At 34.5% G+C, this 21,604-nt stretch overlaps 1 protein-coding gene across 9 annotated transcripts in view; it reads right to left on the bottom strand.

Moving 5' to 3' along the window:
* LOC124532530 overlaps positions 1-21,604 on the bottom strand; it is a 101,739-nt gene that overhangs the window by 26,034 nt on the left and 54,101 nt on the right. For 8 of the 9 annotated variants that reach the window (XM_047107471.1, XM_047107472.1, XM_047107473.1 and 5 more), the window contains 10 exons: positions 20,864-20,912; positions 20,394-20,555; positions 18,055-18,335; positions 17,074-17,219; positions 16,751-16,956; positions 16,078-16,414; positions 14,976-15,130; positions 14,551-14,661; positions 13,539-13,674; positions 12,245-12,451 (listed from right to left, as the gene is read on the bottom strand). In XM_047107471.1, coding sequence (XP_046963427.1) covers positions 12,245-12,451; positions 13,539-13,674; positions 14,551-14,661; positions 14,976-15,130; positions 16,078-16,414; positions 16,751-16,956; positions 17,074-17,219; positions 18,055-18,335; positions 20,394-20,555; positions 20,864-20,912 — 1,790 coding nt within the window. The remainder of the gene's footprint in view (positions 1-12,244; positions 12,452-13,538; positions 13,675-14,550; positions 14,662-14,975; positions 15,131-16,077; positions 16,415-16,750; positions 16,957-17,073; positions 17,220-18,054; positions 18,336-20,393; positions 20,556-20,863; positions 20,913-21,604) is intronic. The other variant, XM_047107465.1, reaches the window with a different exon arrangement.

Below are 21,604 nucleotides of genomic sequence, written 5' to 3'. Positions count from 1 at the left end.
ACAATTAAAATTTTGTTAGACTAAGTATTTAATATCTAAGTCAATAAATGATAGAACACGCATGTAGCTTATTCTCAAACGTGATTTAATTTGTAATTAAAACAGGGGATATTTTCTTTTACAATGACACATTCCATTTGAAAGGAACCTTTTTTATCCACGTGAATAAAAGGCATAAATAAATCTCTGAACACAAGAGATCCCTTTGACTTCAAAACAGCTGTTCCTACCAGCTGTTTGGGATGTACGGAGGAAATAACCACTTTATTATCCTAAAATTTATAGCTTTTTTAGTGATGTAAAATAAAATAAATAACTTTTATTACTTTCTCAGTGTATACATTTTATTAAAATAATTCTTGTCACCTGTTTGAAACTGAATGCATAAATTACGTAGGGCTGCCGTTGAGGATGCAGAATGAAACCGAACGAATTTAACTTATACGTTTATTTAAATAATTTAATTTAACAATTAATTATTTCTAATTTATAATATACGTGACAGTCTGTTCGATGTTAGAACAAAAAGTGAAGTTCTGTAGTCTGAATTACATATTTATATACGAAATCGGTAAATCACTGAATGGTCCCCACGGTATGGTGATTCTTGGTAGCGCTCGATGTTCGGGAGGTCTTGCGAAACAAAGCAGCGACGCTGGCAACAGGTGGTAGCTTCAAGGAATGCATGGTGTGATTATTTCTCACGGTATGGTAATTCTTGGTAGCGCTCGATGTTCGGGAGGTCTTGCGATTATTTCTTAACAACTCCCTCCGCAGGATCAGCAGCTATTTGGAGACTTTTGTCGAAAATAGTGCTGATAGAGACATAGGATCTCTGGGGCTGTCCTGGACTTCTTGTGTTCTGGTTGCCTCATTGTCCTTCTGGTTGGTATTTCTTAAATGCATACATTTGCGACGAATGAGGACGATGCTAATAGTGAGTACTGATGCACCGATGAGTAGGTAGACAGGTATAGTCGTGTGATAGAGCGTGTCTAAGTTCGACAATTCCAAAGTCACTGGTTCTTGAGAGGCAATCCTGGTATTGGTTGAATGTAAGTGAGTCAAATCTATACTGTTCAATTTCAAGATGTTCTTCGCTGTCGCTTTGTATGGATCTTCATTACTATATTCTATATTCAACATTTTCAAAACTTGTCCTTTTACTTGATCATGGTGGTTAGTGATGGTGAAGATGGACGTTTGTAGAGCACACCCTTTAGGTATTTCAGCTAGATAGCTTCCGAGAAGGTTTTTGTATTGATCTTGAGAACAGGTTAAATGAACTTTCGTTAAGTTGGGAAAGCTCAGAACATAGTGACGATCATCCAATTGTTCCATGGCTTGAGAAGATAAGATTACTGGAGTAACCCGACAGGTTTCATGGATATGTTGCTGGAGTATAAGATGTTGAATGCAGCTCGTTTGCTCTCCATAGTGTCGGTTTAAGTTGTCCTCGCAAAGATGACCGTGACTGTACTTCGGACATTCTGTCTCTATATACAGTAGATCTTTCTCGTTAATTGCTACGTATGGATAGGTAGGGATTATAATTTTATCATTACTATTAGGGGCTAAGGACAATTTGTAAAGGATGTAGTTATTGGGATTCATGATTGGAAACTTAATTACCAAGATTATATCATTATCTTTATAATAATATCCTAATCTTAATAGATCTAAATATTCCCTAAAATTAATATCTAGCACTACATTTGAATTGTATAAACCTTTTAGTTTATTTAACATAACTATATAAGTGTCGTAATCGAGAACGGAATAATGGATGCTTTTAGCTCTTATGAATGCCAATAGATTCTGTAGTTTTGACAACTCTTGTGACAAATTGTCTATGTCATCACCTAGTATTGTAAGTAGCTGGGCTAAATGAAAATACTTAATTGCATCTTCTTCTTTCCTAACATCATTATCTAAGATGGTTTTAATAATGTTCTCTATTTTCCTCTGGTTTTCTACTATCCTATCTGTAACATTTGAACTCTGAGATGCCCACTGCTTGCTTAAACTTATTTGATGATTTATTTCAATGGCTAAGTTATTTTCGTTCTTTTGTAGAATAGCAATGGCATTTTCGTACTTTAGTGCGTCCGTATAATCTAAATTTCCGGAGATACTTTTGATTATGGAACCAAGACCATTAACGAGGCCTCTTTTTGAACGTTTTCCTTGAAAGGTTAACAGTTGCTCTGACATGTCATTTAATTTCGTTGCAAGAAATTTGATATGCGGGGCGTAAAGTAACGAAGTTTTATTATTTAAGTCAGGTGCTAGGTTGCTTAACTTCTCTCGAACGGATTCTAACCTATTTCGCACATTATTTAAATTTATAATTTGAACAAAAGAATGGAAATGGGAAATTATTCTAGTAGGTCCTAGGTTGAAGGGGAGAATACCCGGTCCATTTTTTAAGCTTTCAAGTGTTATCACGTCTGCTTGTCCCAGCTTCAGGATCTGAGCCAGCATTAACGCGAGTAGTGTTTTCTGTATCCTGTAACAAACGAGCACTATTAGGTACCCGTTTCAGGCGCGACTTGGGTACGGGTCCTCTCTTTCTCTTTGTATAAATATGTATAGGTAAATCTGTTACAACCGTATCGTTCGTATAGCGGGCAGCTAATTTCTGTCTATTAGCTAGGGGATTTCTGACATAGATTCGTTGATCAGGTGCATATGTTTGCTCAGGCTCGCGATTTCTATTAATGTTCTCGGTTATTTCAGTACGACGCTGAAGGGCGGTTTCATTAATGATTTCGTATACCTTTAACATTCGCTTACGGTGATCTAGTATATATTCCTGCAATAGGTGCTCTGTTATATTCATGTCTAAAGGATCTCGCGGATCTAAATGACCAGTAATTATTTCTATTGGGCGACATTTCGTGAAAGAATGGATTGAACTATTATATGCCATTACAGCGTACGTCATAAGGTTGGTAACGGATTCATTGCGGTGTTCTAATTTTAAGATACGCAAGTGTTCGAGTAGGGTATTATGAAAGCGTTCTATCATTCCATTTTCATTGGGTGTATTGGGGCATATTCTATGATGTTCAATTTTGTGTAATTTAATGAATTCAGAAAATAGTTGATTTGTAAATTCAGGGCCATTATCCGTAATGTATTTAAGAGCCATACCATGATGGGAGGAGAACTTTAATAAAGCCTGAACTACACTAACGGCTGTAGCATCTCTCAAAGAATATGCTTGTGCATATTTCGAGAATGCATCGATAATTGTTAGGTACTTGTTACTATCTACGCTGAATAAATCCAAGTGTACAACTTCCATAGGCTTGGTAGGTGGTGGTACAATTTCATATCTAGGTCTTACAGGATTTCGGTCATATTTTGCCTGACCGCAAATAAGACACTCATTAATGAATTTTGTCACTTGGTTTTTCATTTTTGGCCAGAAATAACGTTTAGACAGAGCTAAACAACATTCATTAATGCCTCTATGGTTCGTCTTGCCTTCATGATAGTTCTTAATAATTTCTTGTTGCTTTAGGTAATCCTTAACGTTTTCAACTTCTAATTTGGAAAGAACTAGGTTCATTGCGGAATTTTTGAAATACTTTTGTATAACCGGTATAATTTTGTACATTTCAAGCGGGGGATTAATTAAGATTCCTGTTTTTATACGTGGTGTAACGTATTCTTTTATGGCATCTATTACATCTTGTTCTAGGTTTGATTTGGAGATTTGTATGCAAGTTTTTGTGTAAGTTTCAAAAGGGTGAGTTATGTGAGGTCTACTTTTAATATCGCCAACAACGTTAAATACGATTTGTCTGCTAAATTTGTTAAGGGGATCATCAGTAATAGGGACTTCTAGTATAGGGCTTTCTGCATCGCTATGAATACTGTCGGTTCTTGAGTCGATACTTCTGGTTCTTTCTGAATCAGATTTGTCTGAGATGTTAACGACAATAGAACTAGACTCTTCATTATGGATTTCTATTCGTGATAGGGCGTCGGCGTTGGAATTAATTTTCCCTGGTTTATAAATGACTGTGTAATCATATTCACTTAGGCGTAGTCTCCAACGTGTTAAGCGCGAATTGGGCTCTTTCATGTTCATTACCCATTGCAAAGGCCGATGGTCTGTCATAATTTTAAACTTCCTACCAAAAAGATAGGGTCGAAAGTATTTCGTTGCCCACACAATGGCGAGTAATTCCTTTTCTATCGTACTGTAGTTTATTTCGCTTGAATTAAGCGTTCTCGATGCGTATGCTATTGGTTTATCTGATCCAATGGGGCCTTGAGAAAGAACGGCTCCAATTGCTAAATTCGAAGCATCTGTTGTGAGTATAAATTCCTTTGAAAAGTCCGGATATTGAAGGATCGGATCATTGACAAGTAGAGTTTTACACTTTTCAAAGCATTGGATATAATTCTGATCTTGGACAATTTTGGAACCTTTCTTCAAGCATTGGGTCAGAGGCTTGGTTATTTTAGCAAAGTCTGGTATGAATTTTCTATAATAACCAAGTAATCCTAAAAAGCGTTTTATTTCTGTACGGGTATTAGGTAAGGGGTAATTCTTAATTGCCGATATTTTGTCAGGGTTAGGTTTTATACCATCCTTGCTAATAACATGCCCAAGGTACGCCGTTTCTAGTTTTAGGAATTCTGATTTGTCCATCTGTATTTTAAAATTTGACTCACGTAATTTCTTAAATACTTTTTCTAGGTTAATTATGTGCTCCTGAAGGGATGTACTAAATACTATTATATCATCTAGGTATACTAGACAAATAGTATTCTGTAGCTCTCTCAACACATTGTCCATGACTCTCTGAAAAGTGGATGGACTATTTTTAAGGCCCATAGGCATGCGTAAGAATTCAAAATGGCCGTGTTCAACATTAAAAGCTGTTTTAGGTATATCTTGGGGGTTCATTTCTACTTGATAGAAGCCACTAGCAAGGTCTAAGGTTGTGAAATATTGGCAATTACCTAATTTATCTAATACGTCGGCTATATTAGGAATGGGATACTTGTCGTCTACGGTCTTTTCATTGAGTTTTCGGAAATCAACTACTATACGCCATTTAGCTTTCCCTGACGCGTCTGCTTTCTTAGCTACAACCCAAATTGGGGAGCTCCATGCTGAATTCGAAGGCCTAATGATTCCCTGTTCTAGCATCTTACCTATCTGTTCTTGTACTTCCTGTCTGTGGACATAGGGATACCGATAACTTTTTGTGTAAACCGGAACCTCATCAGTTGTTTTAATCGAGTGCTTTACTTTGTTGGTGAAAGTTAAAGGCTCTCCTTCTAAGTAGAAAACATCGGCATACTGCGCACAAAGCAGCTCTAAGTTCGTACGTTCTTCGATATTTAAGTGATCAGTGCGTAGACGCGAAATTACTTCTTTTATGCGATCTTGCTGTTTATTGGCAGGTGTACACTGTACGTTATACATTTCTGCAGAGATTGCTCGGTCCATAGAGAATATGACGTCGCTTCGACTTGGATTGGTTACTTCAACTATTCCCCTGTTATTCGAAACGGTAGTTAAGCATTCGCCTATAATACAATTTGAAACGGTTTGTTCTTCTATAAATGCATGTCCGTCATGAATATTTATCGGAATCCTAAGTAATTTCGAAGTATTCGCTGGTATAATGTCCTCATACAAATTCGCGTTGCGGGAATCATATACCTTAATCGGATTTGAAGCGGTTTTAGTTTTTAGCAATTTGTTCTTATAATCTATTACAGCCTCCCACTTATCTAATAGGTCTGTACCAATAAGCCCATCGAAATAATCATGGAACTTATAAATGTAAAATGTCGTATTATCCGAATCATTAAATTCTTTAAAGCTAGGTAACGTAATTGAATAGTAATTTCTAGAGGTGGCGTGAATATTCTTAACTTCAAAAGGATCGTAATTTACTGGTAAGTTACTATAGTATCTTTCCACTACCTCGGGACACAGAAAAGATTGATTTGCTCCTGTATCTATTAATAGTTTCATAGGAGGTGATGCGATTTGAATGTACGGAAGCTGACGTTGGGTTTGAAGATTAATTTCTATTTTAAGGTGTCGGACTTCCGGTCCTTCGAAAAATCCTGCTCGTTTGTTTTAACGCTATCGGCTTCCACTTGGGGTGTTTCTGTACAATTTTCTAAAGGTTCCTGTACGGAATATTCATAGGGTTGCTGGTATTCTACGTACTCGCTAATATCGTAATAAGGATCGTAATAATCGGCATATTCATCGTATATAGAATTGTCAATGAAACTATTGTAATTTACTTCTTTAGATTTAAAGTAGTTCGTAGGGGGTGGGTTCCCGGATTTTGCCCAGTTATGTCCTGTAATTGTTGGTTGTGTAGGCGGCAATGGTCTTGTAACATAATGGCTTACTCCACTCATAGGACGTGGTTGGTTAACAGCTTGGTGGTTAAGACGTGAACCTATTTGAAAGTTATTTTGTTGAGGGTTATAATTTGGCGGTGACGATCTAAAAATTTGTTGCGTATGTGTTGGACCGAATTGGCGGGGTTGATACCGATTCTGTCTCCATTGCGGTGTAGATGGTGGAACGAAATGAGGGCGTGAAGGGCCAGGTATATTAAAGTTAAAAGGTTTAGGCGTGGGCATTGAAAACTGTTGGTTAGGCATTTTATAGGCACTTACAAAATGATTTGGTACGGACATAGAATTTATAGATTTTTTGTCAGGTAATTTTTGGTTCCGATTTTGTAGGTACATAGTATTCATCTCCTCGTGTACGAATTCTAATGCCTTTTCGATGGTCTCAGGGCGCATGCAACGTATGCGCGATCCTAAAGGATCGTTCAAACCTCGCAAATACGCTTGAAGCGTTAATTTACGATAAAGATCTCGTTTAGCATTAATGGTGGTCTCAAGGGTATCATGCAGGCTTACATAGGTCATTATAGTACTGTATAGATTCTGGCAACGCTCATAATACTCCTGCGCGGTGCTAGAACCTTGCGATAAAATAGCTAAATCGTTATATAGAGCGGTTTCATCTCGTTGGTCCGCGAAGTTGTTCACTAAAGCAGTTCGAATGCCTTGCCAGTCGGATGGAATCCCATTAGAATTAATTAAGCGAGCAGCAGAGCCTGTTACTTTGTTAAGAATTCCGTTGAGAAGAGCACACCTACTTAATTCACTACTACTATCACTACAAAACTGTCCTACCAATTGATCACATAATTTTAAAAATCTAGTAAGTACATTTGGGTTCCCGTCGAACTCGGGTACCAACCTTAAGGCTTTATAAATGGTGTCTAACTCAGACATTTCCGTTTGTTCTTCTATACTACTTAAACTAATATCTCTTCTATTATCTACGAAAGTTTGCCTACTACTAATAACTATCCTAGGTTCCTTCGATTTTCTTAAATGAAAAATCTTGGCAAATTTTATTAACACACAGGTTAGTTAGGCTAGGATTGAGCAACCACTAAAAAGAATCTAGTGTACTCACATGAACATGTTTCGGTCTCTCTGCGTTATCGATGTCTGGATACCTCTCGTGCAGCACTACTCGTAGATTCGGATGCTACGGATGCAGCAGCTAGACAAGCTACGGCGGGGCTTCACGCGATTACGTAAATCTTCTACGCGAAACGTTCCGCGAGCATCCTACCGACTGCGCCAATTACGTAGGGCTGCCGTTGAGGATGCAGAATGAAACCGAACGAATTTAACTTATACGTTTATTTAAATAATTTAATTTAACAATTAATTATTTCTAATTTATAATATACGTGACAGTCTGTTCGATGTTAGAACAAAAAGTGAAGTTCTGTAGTCTGAATTACATATTTATATACGAAATCGGTAAATCACTGAATGGTCCCCACGGTATGGTGATTCTTGGTAGCGCTCGATGTTCGGGAGGTCTTGCGAAACAAAGCAGCGACGCTGGCAACAGGTGGTAGCTTCAAGGAATGCATGGTGTGATTATTTCTCACGGTATGGTAATTCTTGGTAGCGCTCGATGTTCGGGAGGTCTTGCGATTATTTCTTAACACATACATTATCAACTACCCTATATATTGTTAATAATCACAACATCGTTTGTTGAGGAAAACACCGGTGATAAGTTATCAAAACCATTGTGTGTTACATATTTCTAATAAAACAATACGATATAAATGTCAATGAACTTTATGCAAAAGAGATGTAAATTGCTTTTAAAAAAAATAGTACCGGTAAAACACAAATCCAATTAAACGAACCTAATGTAATTACGTATGCCACAAGCACCCTAGGAACACATACTCGGTACGAGAAAGTAACATTAATCTAATTACACTAATAACTTTTCGTATTCAGAATTCGGCGTTCAACGACCGGTGTATCGGAGATCAGTTCGATCGTAGTTATCGCGCACGTGTTTCGAAGATCAGTACTCGCGGCGTACACTCGCGCGCGCGACGCATCACAGACTAACATCACAATTCACGACTCATGGCACGCGGGCGCAGGCGGGTGAGATGATCCGAAACGAGCAGAGCCAGCTGCATCGCTCTATCCGATTACCACATAGAGCAAGGACCTTTCGACACAAAGCTCACCGTAAAATTTACCTTGAAAATCGGGACGCGGAACATTAAATTTCTCTTGCGAAACTTATTTCTAAACGGTTAATCTCAATCAATTTGTGTCATTTTTATAATTGGAATGGTGTTATTAGAACTGGCTTGATTTTGTTTTTTTTTAGAGTTTGACAAATAAGAATCATTAATAAGTTAAAGAAAATATATCAGTGCATTTCCAGTGTGACATATAATTTGCTTCTAAATAAATTTAATGATAATGAAATCTGATTCCTGTCCTAAAGAAACTATTGAACAGGTCGATTGGATAAAGGAAAAAGATTTTTAGGTAGTTACCTAAGTTTATTAATTAATTATAATTTAAAGTCGTTAAATCATTAGGAGATAGATCTTAAATACCTACATATGCATGGAATGTCCTTATTCACGTTTCAAATTAATTATGAAATAAATTCATATTAAATATGTATTTTTTATATAAAAAAAATATACATATTTAACAGTACAGAGCACTTTACAGTGAGGATGTTTTCTCAAAATAAAGTAAGCATTAAGTTCCGACAAAACAAATTACGATTGGCAAATGATGTTACCAAACAAATTAGAATTGTTTAAAATGTTCAAGAAACAAATTGCAGGAAACATTAGTAGTGCATGGGAAACAAAACAATTACTAGAGTTAATTGTTTAATAACGATACGTTGTCCACATGTTTGAGGAACATGTGTATGAAATCATTTTCACTAATATTATTATAAATGCGAAACTAACTCTCTATCTCTCTGTTAATTTGTTTCTCTTACATGGCCAAACCGCTAAACTGAAATTGACAAGAAGTTGTATAAAGCAAACTGGAACTCAAATGAAGGACATAGGTTATTTTTTATGCTTAACCTCGCACAACTAACCCTTAAAACGCAAGCTAAGACATGGGCGACAACAAGTAGCTTACAATACATAAAAAAAAAAATATCAAAATCGGTCCACCCAGTGAAAAATTATGAGGTAACAAACATAAAAAAAATACAGACGAAATGATAAACTCCTCCTTTTTGAAGTCGATTGAAAATATTCTATTTTGTTCCTAATGATTAAAATAACAGTGACAGTAATAAAATAATAGTGACGAAGATCCATAGATGAAGATCTTATTGTGCTTCGTTTTAATGAAATTACTTAGTATTAAAAAACAACTTAAGGACAATATATATTTATATTATAGCAAGTCTTAAAAGCAGCGTCCGGAGTACACCGTCGTGCACAATAGGTATATCGGTGAGGTCGGTCTCAAGACGCTACGGAATTATTCCTATTGTTGTGTAACAACTATTGTCAATTAAAATGGAGGTCAAATGAATACCCACAGTTTTAGAATAACGACCATCTTTATATACCTTTGTTCTTAATTTATAACCAAATACAAAAGAAACAGTTGGTGCACAATATGTTACTTAACCATGACTCCTATTGTGATCAATCACGCGAATACTGCTTTTGAAATATCAGAGATCGTTTTGTAAACATTCAACTTTACATACCAATTACATTCCAAAAATATTTTGTTAGTTCGATCACCGTTTGTGATATTATATTTAACGTAAAATATGTAGCTTATTAAATTTTTATGTTTTAAAATGTTTCTAATAAAGTAAAAGCAAGGTCTAGTTATATTTGAGAGAAGGAAATCCGTTAAGATAAGTTCTATTTCATCTTAAATATTGAAACGGTAAAAATTGCAAAAAAGGTAATAATCGTATAGAGATTATATTTGCAGTCGTACTATCCGATTTCGTGTTACGTATCATGTTAATATATATGATAATGATCGTACAATTCATAATAATCGTTTGATGTTTTCATATGATAGTATCTCTTTGAAGATGTTCTTTCTCAGATCATTAGCATAGCATTATAATTATTATTGTTCGATCACGATGATTGTCAAATATCAACAATAATATCTCAATTGTTTGATTTTCAGAGTTCGTGGTATCGTGGTGGTGGTGGTGAGTGTTATCTTGTTTACTACTTTCAGAAACTTCAATAAACATCACCAACAATAGAGTTCTCACTGTCACTATTCATCGCTTCTGTTGCTGTAAATCAACTATTGTTAATATGTTTAAAGAATATTCCAATCATATGAGTAATGGAAAATATATTTTGACGTTGAATTGACATTTCATTATTTTTTTTTAAATGTAAAAATGTTTTACTCTGAGTTTTTTTCGCTTATCAGATCTAAAAAGTGTTTCGTTCCGAAACGGTGATTGATTTCATCAATAAATGTTGATTTAAGATATTTGGATTTAAATGTGGTCCAAATTTTGTATAATTTGTGGTATTTAGGAATTATAGATTCGTAAAAAAGGTAATTTTAATGTTGGCGAAGGTATATAGGAACTTTGGAAGTGCATTATATGAGATATACCTATAAGAATTTAAGTAGAAAATCGCAGAGTTTTATAATATTTTTATATGTTTGTAGTACATAATAAAGCAGAGCTTTTAGTGAATTATATAGGCGATGGAGTTTGTAAGCTCTGCTCATTCTACGACAGAAAAATGCTTTAAGTCCTTCCCAGGTAACAAATAAATGGTACATAAATAAATAATCATTTTATAAAAATAATTATATTCAGTTATATTAACTGTTTGAAATTGGAAGTTATTTTTTACAGACGATCTTCTGTGTAACAATGTCGATATGATTTAAAACGTTAACAGAAACCGTTCCGCTGTTACACTGAAAACAATTAATTTGAAATTGCATTTTTATCCACGTTACAGTTTAAAAGAGAATGTACTAGATTTTTTAATTTTAGAAGTGATTTCAGCGTTAAATAATACTTATCTCAGTTGCACATCGTTCTATATTATTTGAGAAATGTAGCTTTGTGATGTAATAAATATTTTTTTATAACTGAGGGACAATAGAAAAACTCCTTACAGTTTAAATTATGCATAGTATGACTATTAATATTAGGTAGGTGATTCTGTATCCCGTATTTCGATACATTTGCTATTCAGTAACTCGAATTAAATCTGTACTGGCGTAACCAACCTGCATTTGAGCAGCGTGGTGCTAACCGTCTCCTTAAAGGAAAACAGGCCGTAGCCCAGCAGTGGGAAATTTACAAGTTGTTAGTGTTGTAGCGCTATATTATGAGATTGTGAGTAATACGAACTAATTATCAGTGAAAACTGTATTATCTCTCATTAATTGGTCTGTAATTCGATTTCGAAATTAAAAACTGAAACTGATCTCGACTTAATACGTCAAATTTTAATTAGTATTAGTTAAGTTGATAAAACGTGGCGGAAGGTTCTGAAGAAAACTGTAAATCTGTGTGATCTATTCAAAACGCTGATGTCAGAAATGGCAACAGAAGTAAGTACTCATCACTGTGTCTATAAACAAAAATTACAATAAAAAAACTGTAACATCAACAAGTTTTGTTTTTAAATTAATATTCTAATCGCTTCCAAATCCTACTAATGGAACTGAACGTCAATATAGTGGTTTTCTGAACGATGTCTTCAATGACTCCGGCGTCATATGCTTTGTCGTCGAATACAATAGTATAAATAAACACAACTTACCCACTTAAATTATTCCAGCGTCGTGTGTTCTGTCGTCGAATACAATAGAATAAGTAAACACAACTTACCCAATGTTGCTTAGGCTGGTGGTGCTGCCAGTGAGCGAGTCGGGCGCGGTCTTTCCCTGTGCCATCGCCGCCAGCTGTCGGTCGAGCATGTTGTTCTTCTCCAACAGCTGACTCCACTGACGGACAGCTGTCTTAGACGTCGATAGCTCTTGTCGTAATTGTCGCTCGTCGAGAGAGTTCAAGCCGCTTCGAAGCGAACTGTCTAACCTGTTATCATCATTACATAGTAAGTATAAAACCAAATTGCTTATCGCTGTTGTCTGTTGTCCCTATGTATGCTTAGATCTTTCAAATTACACAACGGATTTTGATGCAGTTTTATTTAATACATTTCTGACATAAAAGCCTCAATTCGAAATTCAATTAAAACGATTACTAAATATAACTACTATTTAAATTATTTCATTAATTTATTTTCAAATATTAATAATAAAAACATTTTGTATCATTTTTCATCTGACAGTAGTTAGAAAGTTAATAGCAATGTCTGATTGAAAAAAAATTTGACCCAAGATACATGTTCATCGTTTCAAATATAAATATAGGTACTTAATAATCACAAACGTGAGCCCTAACGCTCAAATATGAACGTTCTCAGGTTTGAAGAGTTAAAAAACATGACTCATCATTAAATGTATTTAATCTTACTCCATTGTGTTAAAAAGATAATCGCAATCAACTTAATCCAGTCTTCAATCAGAGAGAGTAGGTAATCATGGTGGGTGATTTCTTCGCTAAGAAGTAAAACATTTCCGTGACAATTATCGTTTTACGTAACATCCATATTACCTACTTTCAATTTGGCTTTACGTACGTGCTTTAATGAGATTTAATTTTTTTAAATTCAATTAAAATAATTTATAAGTAATTGACGAATACAAGTATTTAGCTTATATGACATTTACTTATACATATAATTAATACAGATAACCTCTTAGGATAACTGATTTAGAAGGTATCTTTTCTTAAAGTTTAGAGCTTACTCCACCACGATGCTCTAATCCACCAATTATATAAAAAGGTTTCCTGAAGATGTTTTCCTTTACCGCCGAACACGAGATGAATTTTAAATACCAATTAATATTCAATTATTATTTTTGAACTGGGTTTGATTCCAGAATCATTAGTTACGATTCAAGTCTTGTGAATAAGTCGTTATGGCTCATTATTACCATTGTATAACATTTTGTTGATATTAAATATTTGTATTCTGTGATATAACATATTATGTAATATTGACAAAGATCAATATGTACATTTCCCTTTTAGAAGTTTTATACAAATGTTTGCTTACCTTTCAATGTAATCGTCTACACTCTGCAAGCTAGTGATGGATTGTGCCAAATCATTGTCCATCATAAGGTCATCAGAGGCCAGGCTTGACAACGTATCTAAAGACGGAGTTCGCTCTGTCGCTGGATTACGACCACCTATTCGATATAAAAAAAAAACAATTTATGATAAAAAAAAAACAATTTAGATTTAGGTATAAATAAGAAAATTCTAAAAGTTCATAGGACAATTTTACAAATTATAATACTCGAATCCAGGGACCGTGTAAGCTGTCTGTCGGTTAAAACAAGGTCAAAATTACAACAATATTGGACGAATAAATTTCTAACTAAGTTTTCGGTGACTTATCCAAATACGATTTCGAATATACGAGACAGTTATAAATTCTTTATGAATTAGCCAATATTGATGTAATGAAGACAATAAAGTCATAATACATTATTAAAAAAAGTATTTTACATAACAAACGCGACAATGGGAGCAAAATGTAATATGTTTTTATAAATGTATATTTTATATAATTGACTTTATGTAATTTTTTTTGAGATAAAAATAAACCAATACAATTTTTACCAGTCTTTTTTCCAATAATTCAACAATTTCAGGAAATATACGATAAGCTTACGAATGATAGAACAACTGAACGACTATGAGCATTTCTTGCACATCAAAAACTGATATCCCATAACAAACATCAAAGATAGAAAAAGGCAATTAAAATTACTTGTTAAGCCTCACGTAGGTATTTGCATATTCTAATTTTTATCACAAATTTGTATTAGTACCAAATTAGTATTTACTAAAGAGAAATCTGTCACTAATAAAGTCTTCTATTAATTAATTATTTTTTTGCATTCGAATATCAAATGTCATATTGTGATATGCGATATTCACAAGAATAAATATAAAATTTATATACACGTGTCATAATGGCGTATGACCGTAAGACTGTTGCCTATATTTCACGAGTGAGATACGATGTGAATTCTTAGAAAATAGCAAAAGTCACTTACATTTCCGACTTCTTTGAGTTTGTGGACTCGACATTATGTGCTCTCTCGATCTCCTCAACTGCTTAGTATCGGAGTCTAATCTTTTGACGGAAGGACTTCCTTGATTATTTTCTAAAATAAGCAAAAGCATTTTTATGAAAATATCATATTTCGGCAGATAAAAAATACATTTCAAAATAAATAAATTAAAAGTTACTCTAAATATCAGGTAAAACTTATATTGTTATGCACAAATACGGAAATATAAACAGGCACACACACACATAAAAAAAAGGAAAAGGATTGCAATGATGAATAACTAAAGGTTTTAATGGAAAATATAGCTATGGCGATATAAAAGAGAAAAAGCGTCGAATACATTTGGTAATTAAATTAATGATGAGTTACGATTAAAAAATGGTATTAAGATACCATAAAGAACTTACTTCTGAATAGCAATGCGGGCTGATCTGCAATTTCATCGTCAAAGAAATCCCTGCCATCCGATAATGATAATGATCCAGACGCGTGGGTCGGTGTTCCGGGGGAGGGGGGCGTAGTATCCTTGCTAGCGCTATCGCCGCTACCAATACCATCATTGCTATAAAATCAAACACAATAAATATCATTGTATGTATGTAAAGTTAAAAGGAAAATTATTACCTCCCAACGTGGAATAGAACGAAGCATGCTTAATATTAAAAAAATGCAAAAAGTCTGCCATACCAAAATCAGAAAGGTCACCAAGGCAAAGGATGCCTTAAGCTACGCTAAGAAACTAAAATGGAAGTGGGCGGGACACGTAGCAAGGCTAGAGGACGAAAGATGGACTAGCAGGATAACAATGTGGCAGGGTCCATACGGAAAGCGTCTCAAAGGCAAACCTTATACTAGATGGGCAGACGAAATAACAAAAATAGCCGGTCCCTTATGGCCACAAATAGGTAAAGATAGAGAAGAATGGAATTCTTTAGAGGAGGCCTTCACCTTCGCCTGAGGAGGGGTTCTTGCATAAAAATTGTTTAATTTAAGATTTATACTTTATCACATCACATTTTTTCTTATTATTATATAGCATAAAAATTAACTTTACAATTCTTTAAAACTCTGTAAATGTGCAAGAAATAAAAGGCTTTTTATTTTTTATTTTATTTTATTATTATGTACAGATGTAACGAGAAGTTATGTGGAAATCGGCTGTCATGGTATGGGATGTAATGCGGAGGAATGAGGAACACATTGTGAGGAAGGCCTTGAGCATGGGTGTGGATCGATATAGAGGTAGAGGACGACCAAGGAAACGATGGATGGATTGTGTGAAAGACGATATGGCTAGAAAGAATGTTACTTGTGAGGCGACGTCTGACAGAGAAGTATGGAAGGAGAAGACATGCTGTGCCGACCCCAAATAAAATATGTAATGTAATTTGTCTTTATAATTGTTCATCAAATCAAAGGGAGAGGAGGCCTTTAGCCCAGCTGTGGGAATTTACAGGCTGTTTTTGTTGTTGACTTCATGAAATTTATTTAGTATCATAAGATTCTCACCTCATTTCTATAACTGGTTGCAGGATTTCACCATCTACCCTATCGTCCTCCTCCGCTATGGGGTCAGGGGTCCTCGTTTTAGTATTAGCTGTTTGATAAGCACTCGATATTGATGGTGCGTCCTTTTCAACATGTAAATCGTTATTTGAATCACTAGTGCTCGTGGAGGATATCAAACTATCTGCTGGTGATGTTTCGTCGTCTAGAAGGCTTTGGGTAGAGGTTTCTAAAGCGGACATGTCAAATTTAGATTCTTCTAGAGTCAGCGTCAGATTGTGATCTGCGCTTTGGTTTGTGCATGTGCTTGTCGTGCTGTAGTTCGAGCTCGTCATTGAACCTGAATGAAAGAAAATAGAGTTTATAGGTTAGAGCATAATATTGACATGTGAAATTGATATTTCTTAAAATAACCATGAATAATGCAATGAAATACTTTAGGATATGTTCTTGTGTAAAGAATATGAAAGGAGATCGTCACTAAATTATAAAGAAAAAATAATAAATTGTTATCGAATTGAGGGGGTCAAATAGGATTTAAATTTTCATGTATAATCCATTTCCAGAGAGGAAAGTCGCGGGTAAGACTAGTCTTGTCTTGTCTAATATGTAATTGACTAGAGCCTACTTAAAAAAATATGTTTGGATTTCAATTTAATTCGTAATAAATTCTAACCCATCATAGTTCCACGAAGAGAATCATGTTGACTCAGTGTCAATGATTTCATCAGTAGAGGATGAGGAACAGGTGGCTCGTCTGCTATAACTATAGTCTTCGTTGGGACTTTTGCATCGTCAATTTCATGTTGTTTTGCTTCAAGTTTGGATTTTTCATCTTCACAGCTGGAGACACTCAGTGCGAGTGATACGTCATCTTGAGATCTGAAACAGAGAAGTTTAATTGTACATCATAAATCTGTAATTAGAGTTTAGAGTTTTTAATTCATTTTGAGTTTAAAATGATCTGCTTGGCTATAAGGTCTTAAATATTAGACTCACCGAGTAGCCATTGCTTCACCAGCAGCGTGACTTTGCCAAGTGCTGCTATTGAAATGACTAGCCTCGCTTTTGCAAGACGGACTGGATTCCTTACTGGAGTCAACTGCTGGGGACGCCACACCGCTTGAGGACTTAATAAATGATTTCTGAAATAACAAATGTGGACATTAAATTCAGATTATTCTTTTAAAAGCCGGTGTATGTTTGTGACATTGATATTGAATAACGTAAAAAAAAACTTTTCTTTTTTTGTTGACACTACTTCCAATTAGGATTTTTCATTTGATTATAACTTTAGGATAAATGAGTGTAAGTCCTAAAATTGAGTTTAACCGCTTGAAGTATTAGATTTTTTATATTAAAAAAATAGAATTACTTCATCGTTTTTATTAAGTGTACATTTTAAGTAAAAGATTCCATTCAATTTCAATGGTTATCTTTATGAATACCACCAGAACCGCTTTGTGCAAGCTCGTCCGGGTAGGTACCCACTTATCATATATTCTACCACCAAACAGTAGTACTCAGTATTATTGTGTTCCGGGTGGAGGATTAGTGAGACAGTGTAACTACAGCTATAATGGACATAATAACTTAGTGATGACCACTTACAATGGTCTTTACTTACAAATATGGTGTGGTCTATTTGCTCGATCGCCTACCCTATATATATATATATCACAAGCCTTGACAAAACATGAAGCCATAACAACAAGTTAATCAATTTTAGTGTATTATGCAAAATTCGGTTTTAAAATATCCCGTAATATATGTTTATATATTGTATTTACTATAAGTATTACACCACCCACGTCTATCCTAACCTAACCCATAATTAGTTGCTTGGAAGAAATCACTATGTATCAAATGTATTATGTAAATGAGATCGCCAAAATTGTACTCCTTTTGTAATGACGCCACATCTAGTTGTGATTATTTTATTTTGTGTGAGGTGTACATAAATTTAAAAAAAACCATTACCTGCTTATCTAATATTTCAGGTTGTGCTCTATCCAAAACGAACTTTTCTTCATCTTTGTATTCACTTGTTTGAATTCTACTCGGTCTGGTTCTATTCCTATACCGCTCTAAAGTGGACATCGGGGAATGACTCTGGGTGGGTTCAACTATGGGCTTGGATTCAATTAGAACAGGTGATGGTGACGTCAACGGCTCATCGCATTCAGGGGATGTTGCCTCATTGAATAGACTTGGTAGTTTCGGCAGAGGAATGACTGCGTGACCAGTTACCACAGCTTCATCTGAAACAATTATCACGATTAATAAAAATGTAATTGTCCACTTGAGTGGAACATAATTTTCGATAAGTGAATGAGTTGAACACGCTTTAATGTATACTGGTACATTACGACACCTTGTAACACCTATTTGATAATTATCAATGCTCATAAAACTTGTACCAGAAAATGTGAATGAAGAAAATGCTGCGAAGCAGAAGGTTACTACATAATATTGGTGCATCCACAATATATAATATATTAAACGAATACCCTAGCTATGCCTTTTGCAATTTCACCGTCTATATAAGTATATATTATTGACGTGAAGACCGTGAATTCGTGATGTTGTACTTAATAAGTAGGACTATGTTTTTGGAAAATATTCAATACACGCTTGGCTAAAATGTAAAATAACTTTAAAATTCCGTGTTCTATATACATTTGACCAAAAACTATTTACGAAAGTTTCCGTTTCGGTGATTATCTCTCGTTCGACCGCCAAAGACGTACTATTTTGGGATGTTAAGTCTGTTAAGGGTGTACTGTACATAATGCAAACAAAGAACCAAATAATACCAAGGACATTTTATTGGCTGCGTATTAGAAATCTTGTATCCGTTATTATTCTTATAACTTGTTTAAAGATTAAATTTATTATATAGATAATCACGTAATTTCAGAGAACATCGTATGCTTGTATAGATATATATTGAATTATTGGCTGTTTTTCATGTTCATCATCATTAATCTAGTACTATCTTATCCAGCACATTGATCTGCATTCAATAATTAAAACAAATGCAATCACACTACGTATAAGTATATATACAATATATGTATGTATACTTATATTATTATTATATTAGACGACCTCTGTGGTCGAGTGGTGTGTACACCTGTTTTCATGGGTACGCCACTCTGAGGTCCCGGGTTCGATTCCCGGCCGAGTCGATGTAGATTACCATTAGTTTTCTATGTTGTCTTGGGTCTGGGTGTTTGTGGTACCGTCGTTACTTCTGATTTCTATAACACAAGTGCTTCAGCTACTTACATTGGGATCAGAGTAATGTATGTGATGTTGTCTCATATTTATATATTTATACTTATAGAATAACTTGGTGTGAGTGTGGTGACGATTAAAACTGCGAACAACCGATCGTATTGAAATTTGATATTGGTGTAGCCTGAATAATAAGCATACAAATAAACACGAGTCTTGGGGAATAGAAGTTTTTCAATAAATCTGAAATTTGTATATTGTCTATGAGTATACAAATGCGCATTACCTCCGTACTTAAAAATATAATAAACTAGCTTTGCTGGCATCTTGAGCGCGTTGAGTTCAACAAAAAAAATATTGTTCAGTTCGCAAATTTTACTATAACTTACTATTTGTATTAGGCAGCTTTGGGGATTTTAAGTCATTGGTGATCAGTACCAGACTGCGCGCAGTAATGGACAGTATTTGGACATTACAGCGCGACTTTATTTTTTAAGTTTGTTATACATATATAATTGTAACAAAAAAAAATTCTGTATGTACCGTGTATACTCCTACATACATATGCATTTAGTGAAAAGTGGTTATTTTAATATTACAAACAGGCTCTATAATTTTTTTATTTAAGTTTGGTACATAGCTAGGATATTGACGACTTATGAGTCTACCATCTATATTAAAATTATATTGTGAAAGCAAGTCTGTCTGTCTATAAAAGGATATGCTTATTAATTGGAAAAAAGTATCGTAAAAAAAGAAGTCTTTCATGATATATTTTAAGCTATAAGATTTTAAATTACCATGGTTATCTTGATTACAAAAGGTATTAATTTCGGGATAATTACCATGTTTTTTATTGTTGTTCGGTGGAGCTTAATATTTCGATATTATCTACGAATGTCTTGTTCTCGTGAACATAAATAAAAAACATGGTAAATATCGCGAAATTAATAACTATTTTAAGTTAATTCTTAAATATATTCATATTTTATAAGCCAGTAAAACCGCGGGTAACAGCTAGTTTTATTATATGTATGGATTAACAAAAACGACCAAACTTTAGCCAGTTTCAAACTCACCCATTATATCCAGATCAGCGACTTGTAGTTCTCTCAGGTGGAAGCTGTGCGCGCCCCGCATCACCATCTCCAGGTTGCGAGGACGGCGACGAGACCGCGGCGAAAGTTCCCCTTCACCCCCTGTCCACACCCCCGAATCCGCGGACACTGCGGAGCCTGCACCTGACCAATTAATTGTATGCCGTATTACTTAATTAGTGAACGGAACCGTGAAAAATAAAGGAATAAATAACGCTTTAATGAAGTGTATTGCACGTATATGTTGGTATGTAATTTATAAATAACTCGAATTATTGTTATTTATATGTTATGATGAAATTTAGATAAAATTATATCTTGCAAAAAATATTTTTTGGTGTTATATTATTTTGTTTGTTAAAAGTTTTGCAAATATATATATTTCATTATTATTGTTATTATTTTTTATTTGTTTAAACTTGTTTTTTATTTTAATTATACAAATTCAGTACCTTCTCTCCATCCGTCGACAGCTCCGGCCTTTCTTGTGTTATTCACAACCTGGAAACGTAAGACATATCACATTACAATTATAACTTTCACTGCACTTTCGAGCACATTACAAATACAAAATATTAACCATTGTTGAGGTCGTATTTTACAAAAACATAACTCGAATGCGAGAGACAGCACATCGATACAATATACAACAGCCAAATGTACCTTTGTGAAGATGTAGCAGATCGATCTAGACTGGACGTATATCGTAAGATTTATCTCGCGATACAAAAAAAAATCACACACACACACACACACACACAAAATTAATGTACACTAAAACTTCTAGTATTTAATTACTAGGTGTAGTAATGTTTTTTTTAATAACTTCACTGTATATTTGTCTAACAAATAATTACACGTGTTCGTTAGTTCGTACTCTGTCTTACTCTAAAGCAACCGTAAGTACACGGACAATTAATTCTAATGAAAAGAGGTCATTCAATTACTAAACAACATGAAGGAGTAAGAAAATACGTAACTCGCGTTTACAATCTCTTATTACCTCATGTGTATATTATTATTCGTTTGGAAAACAATAATGTTAGTTGTTGTTATGCGAAATATTTTCAAATATAAAACGTCTTTAATCAAACTCAATTAATTGATTATATAAAAGGAAATATCCTGAAGTATATGGTGTGTTTGGAGAAAACTCTACTGAGTAATTTAGCACCACACTAAAAAATATTTTT

Source organism: Vanessa cardui, chromosome 9, assembly GCF_905220365.1.
Source record: "Vanessa cardui chromosome 9, ilVanCard2.1, whole genome shotgun sequence".
Taxonomy (NCBI): Eukaryota; Metazoa; Arthropoda; class Insecta; order Lepidoptera; family Nymphalidae; genus Vanessa; species Vanessa cardui.
Note: the sequence above shows the minus strand (reverse complement) of the source record. Positions and strands in the feature narration are given on the sequence as shown.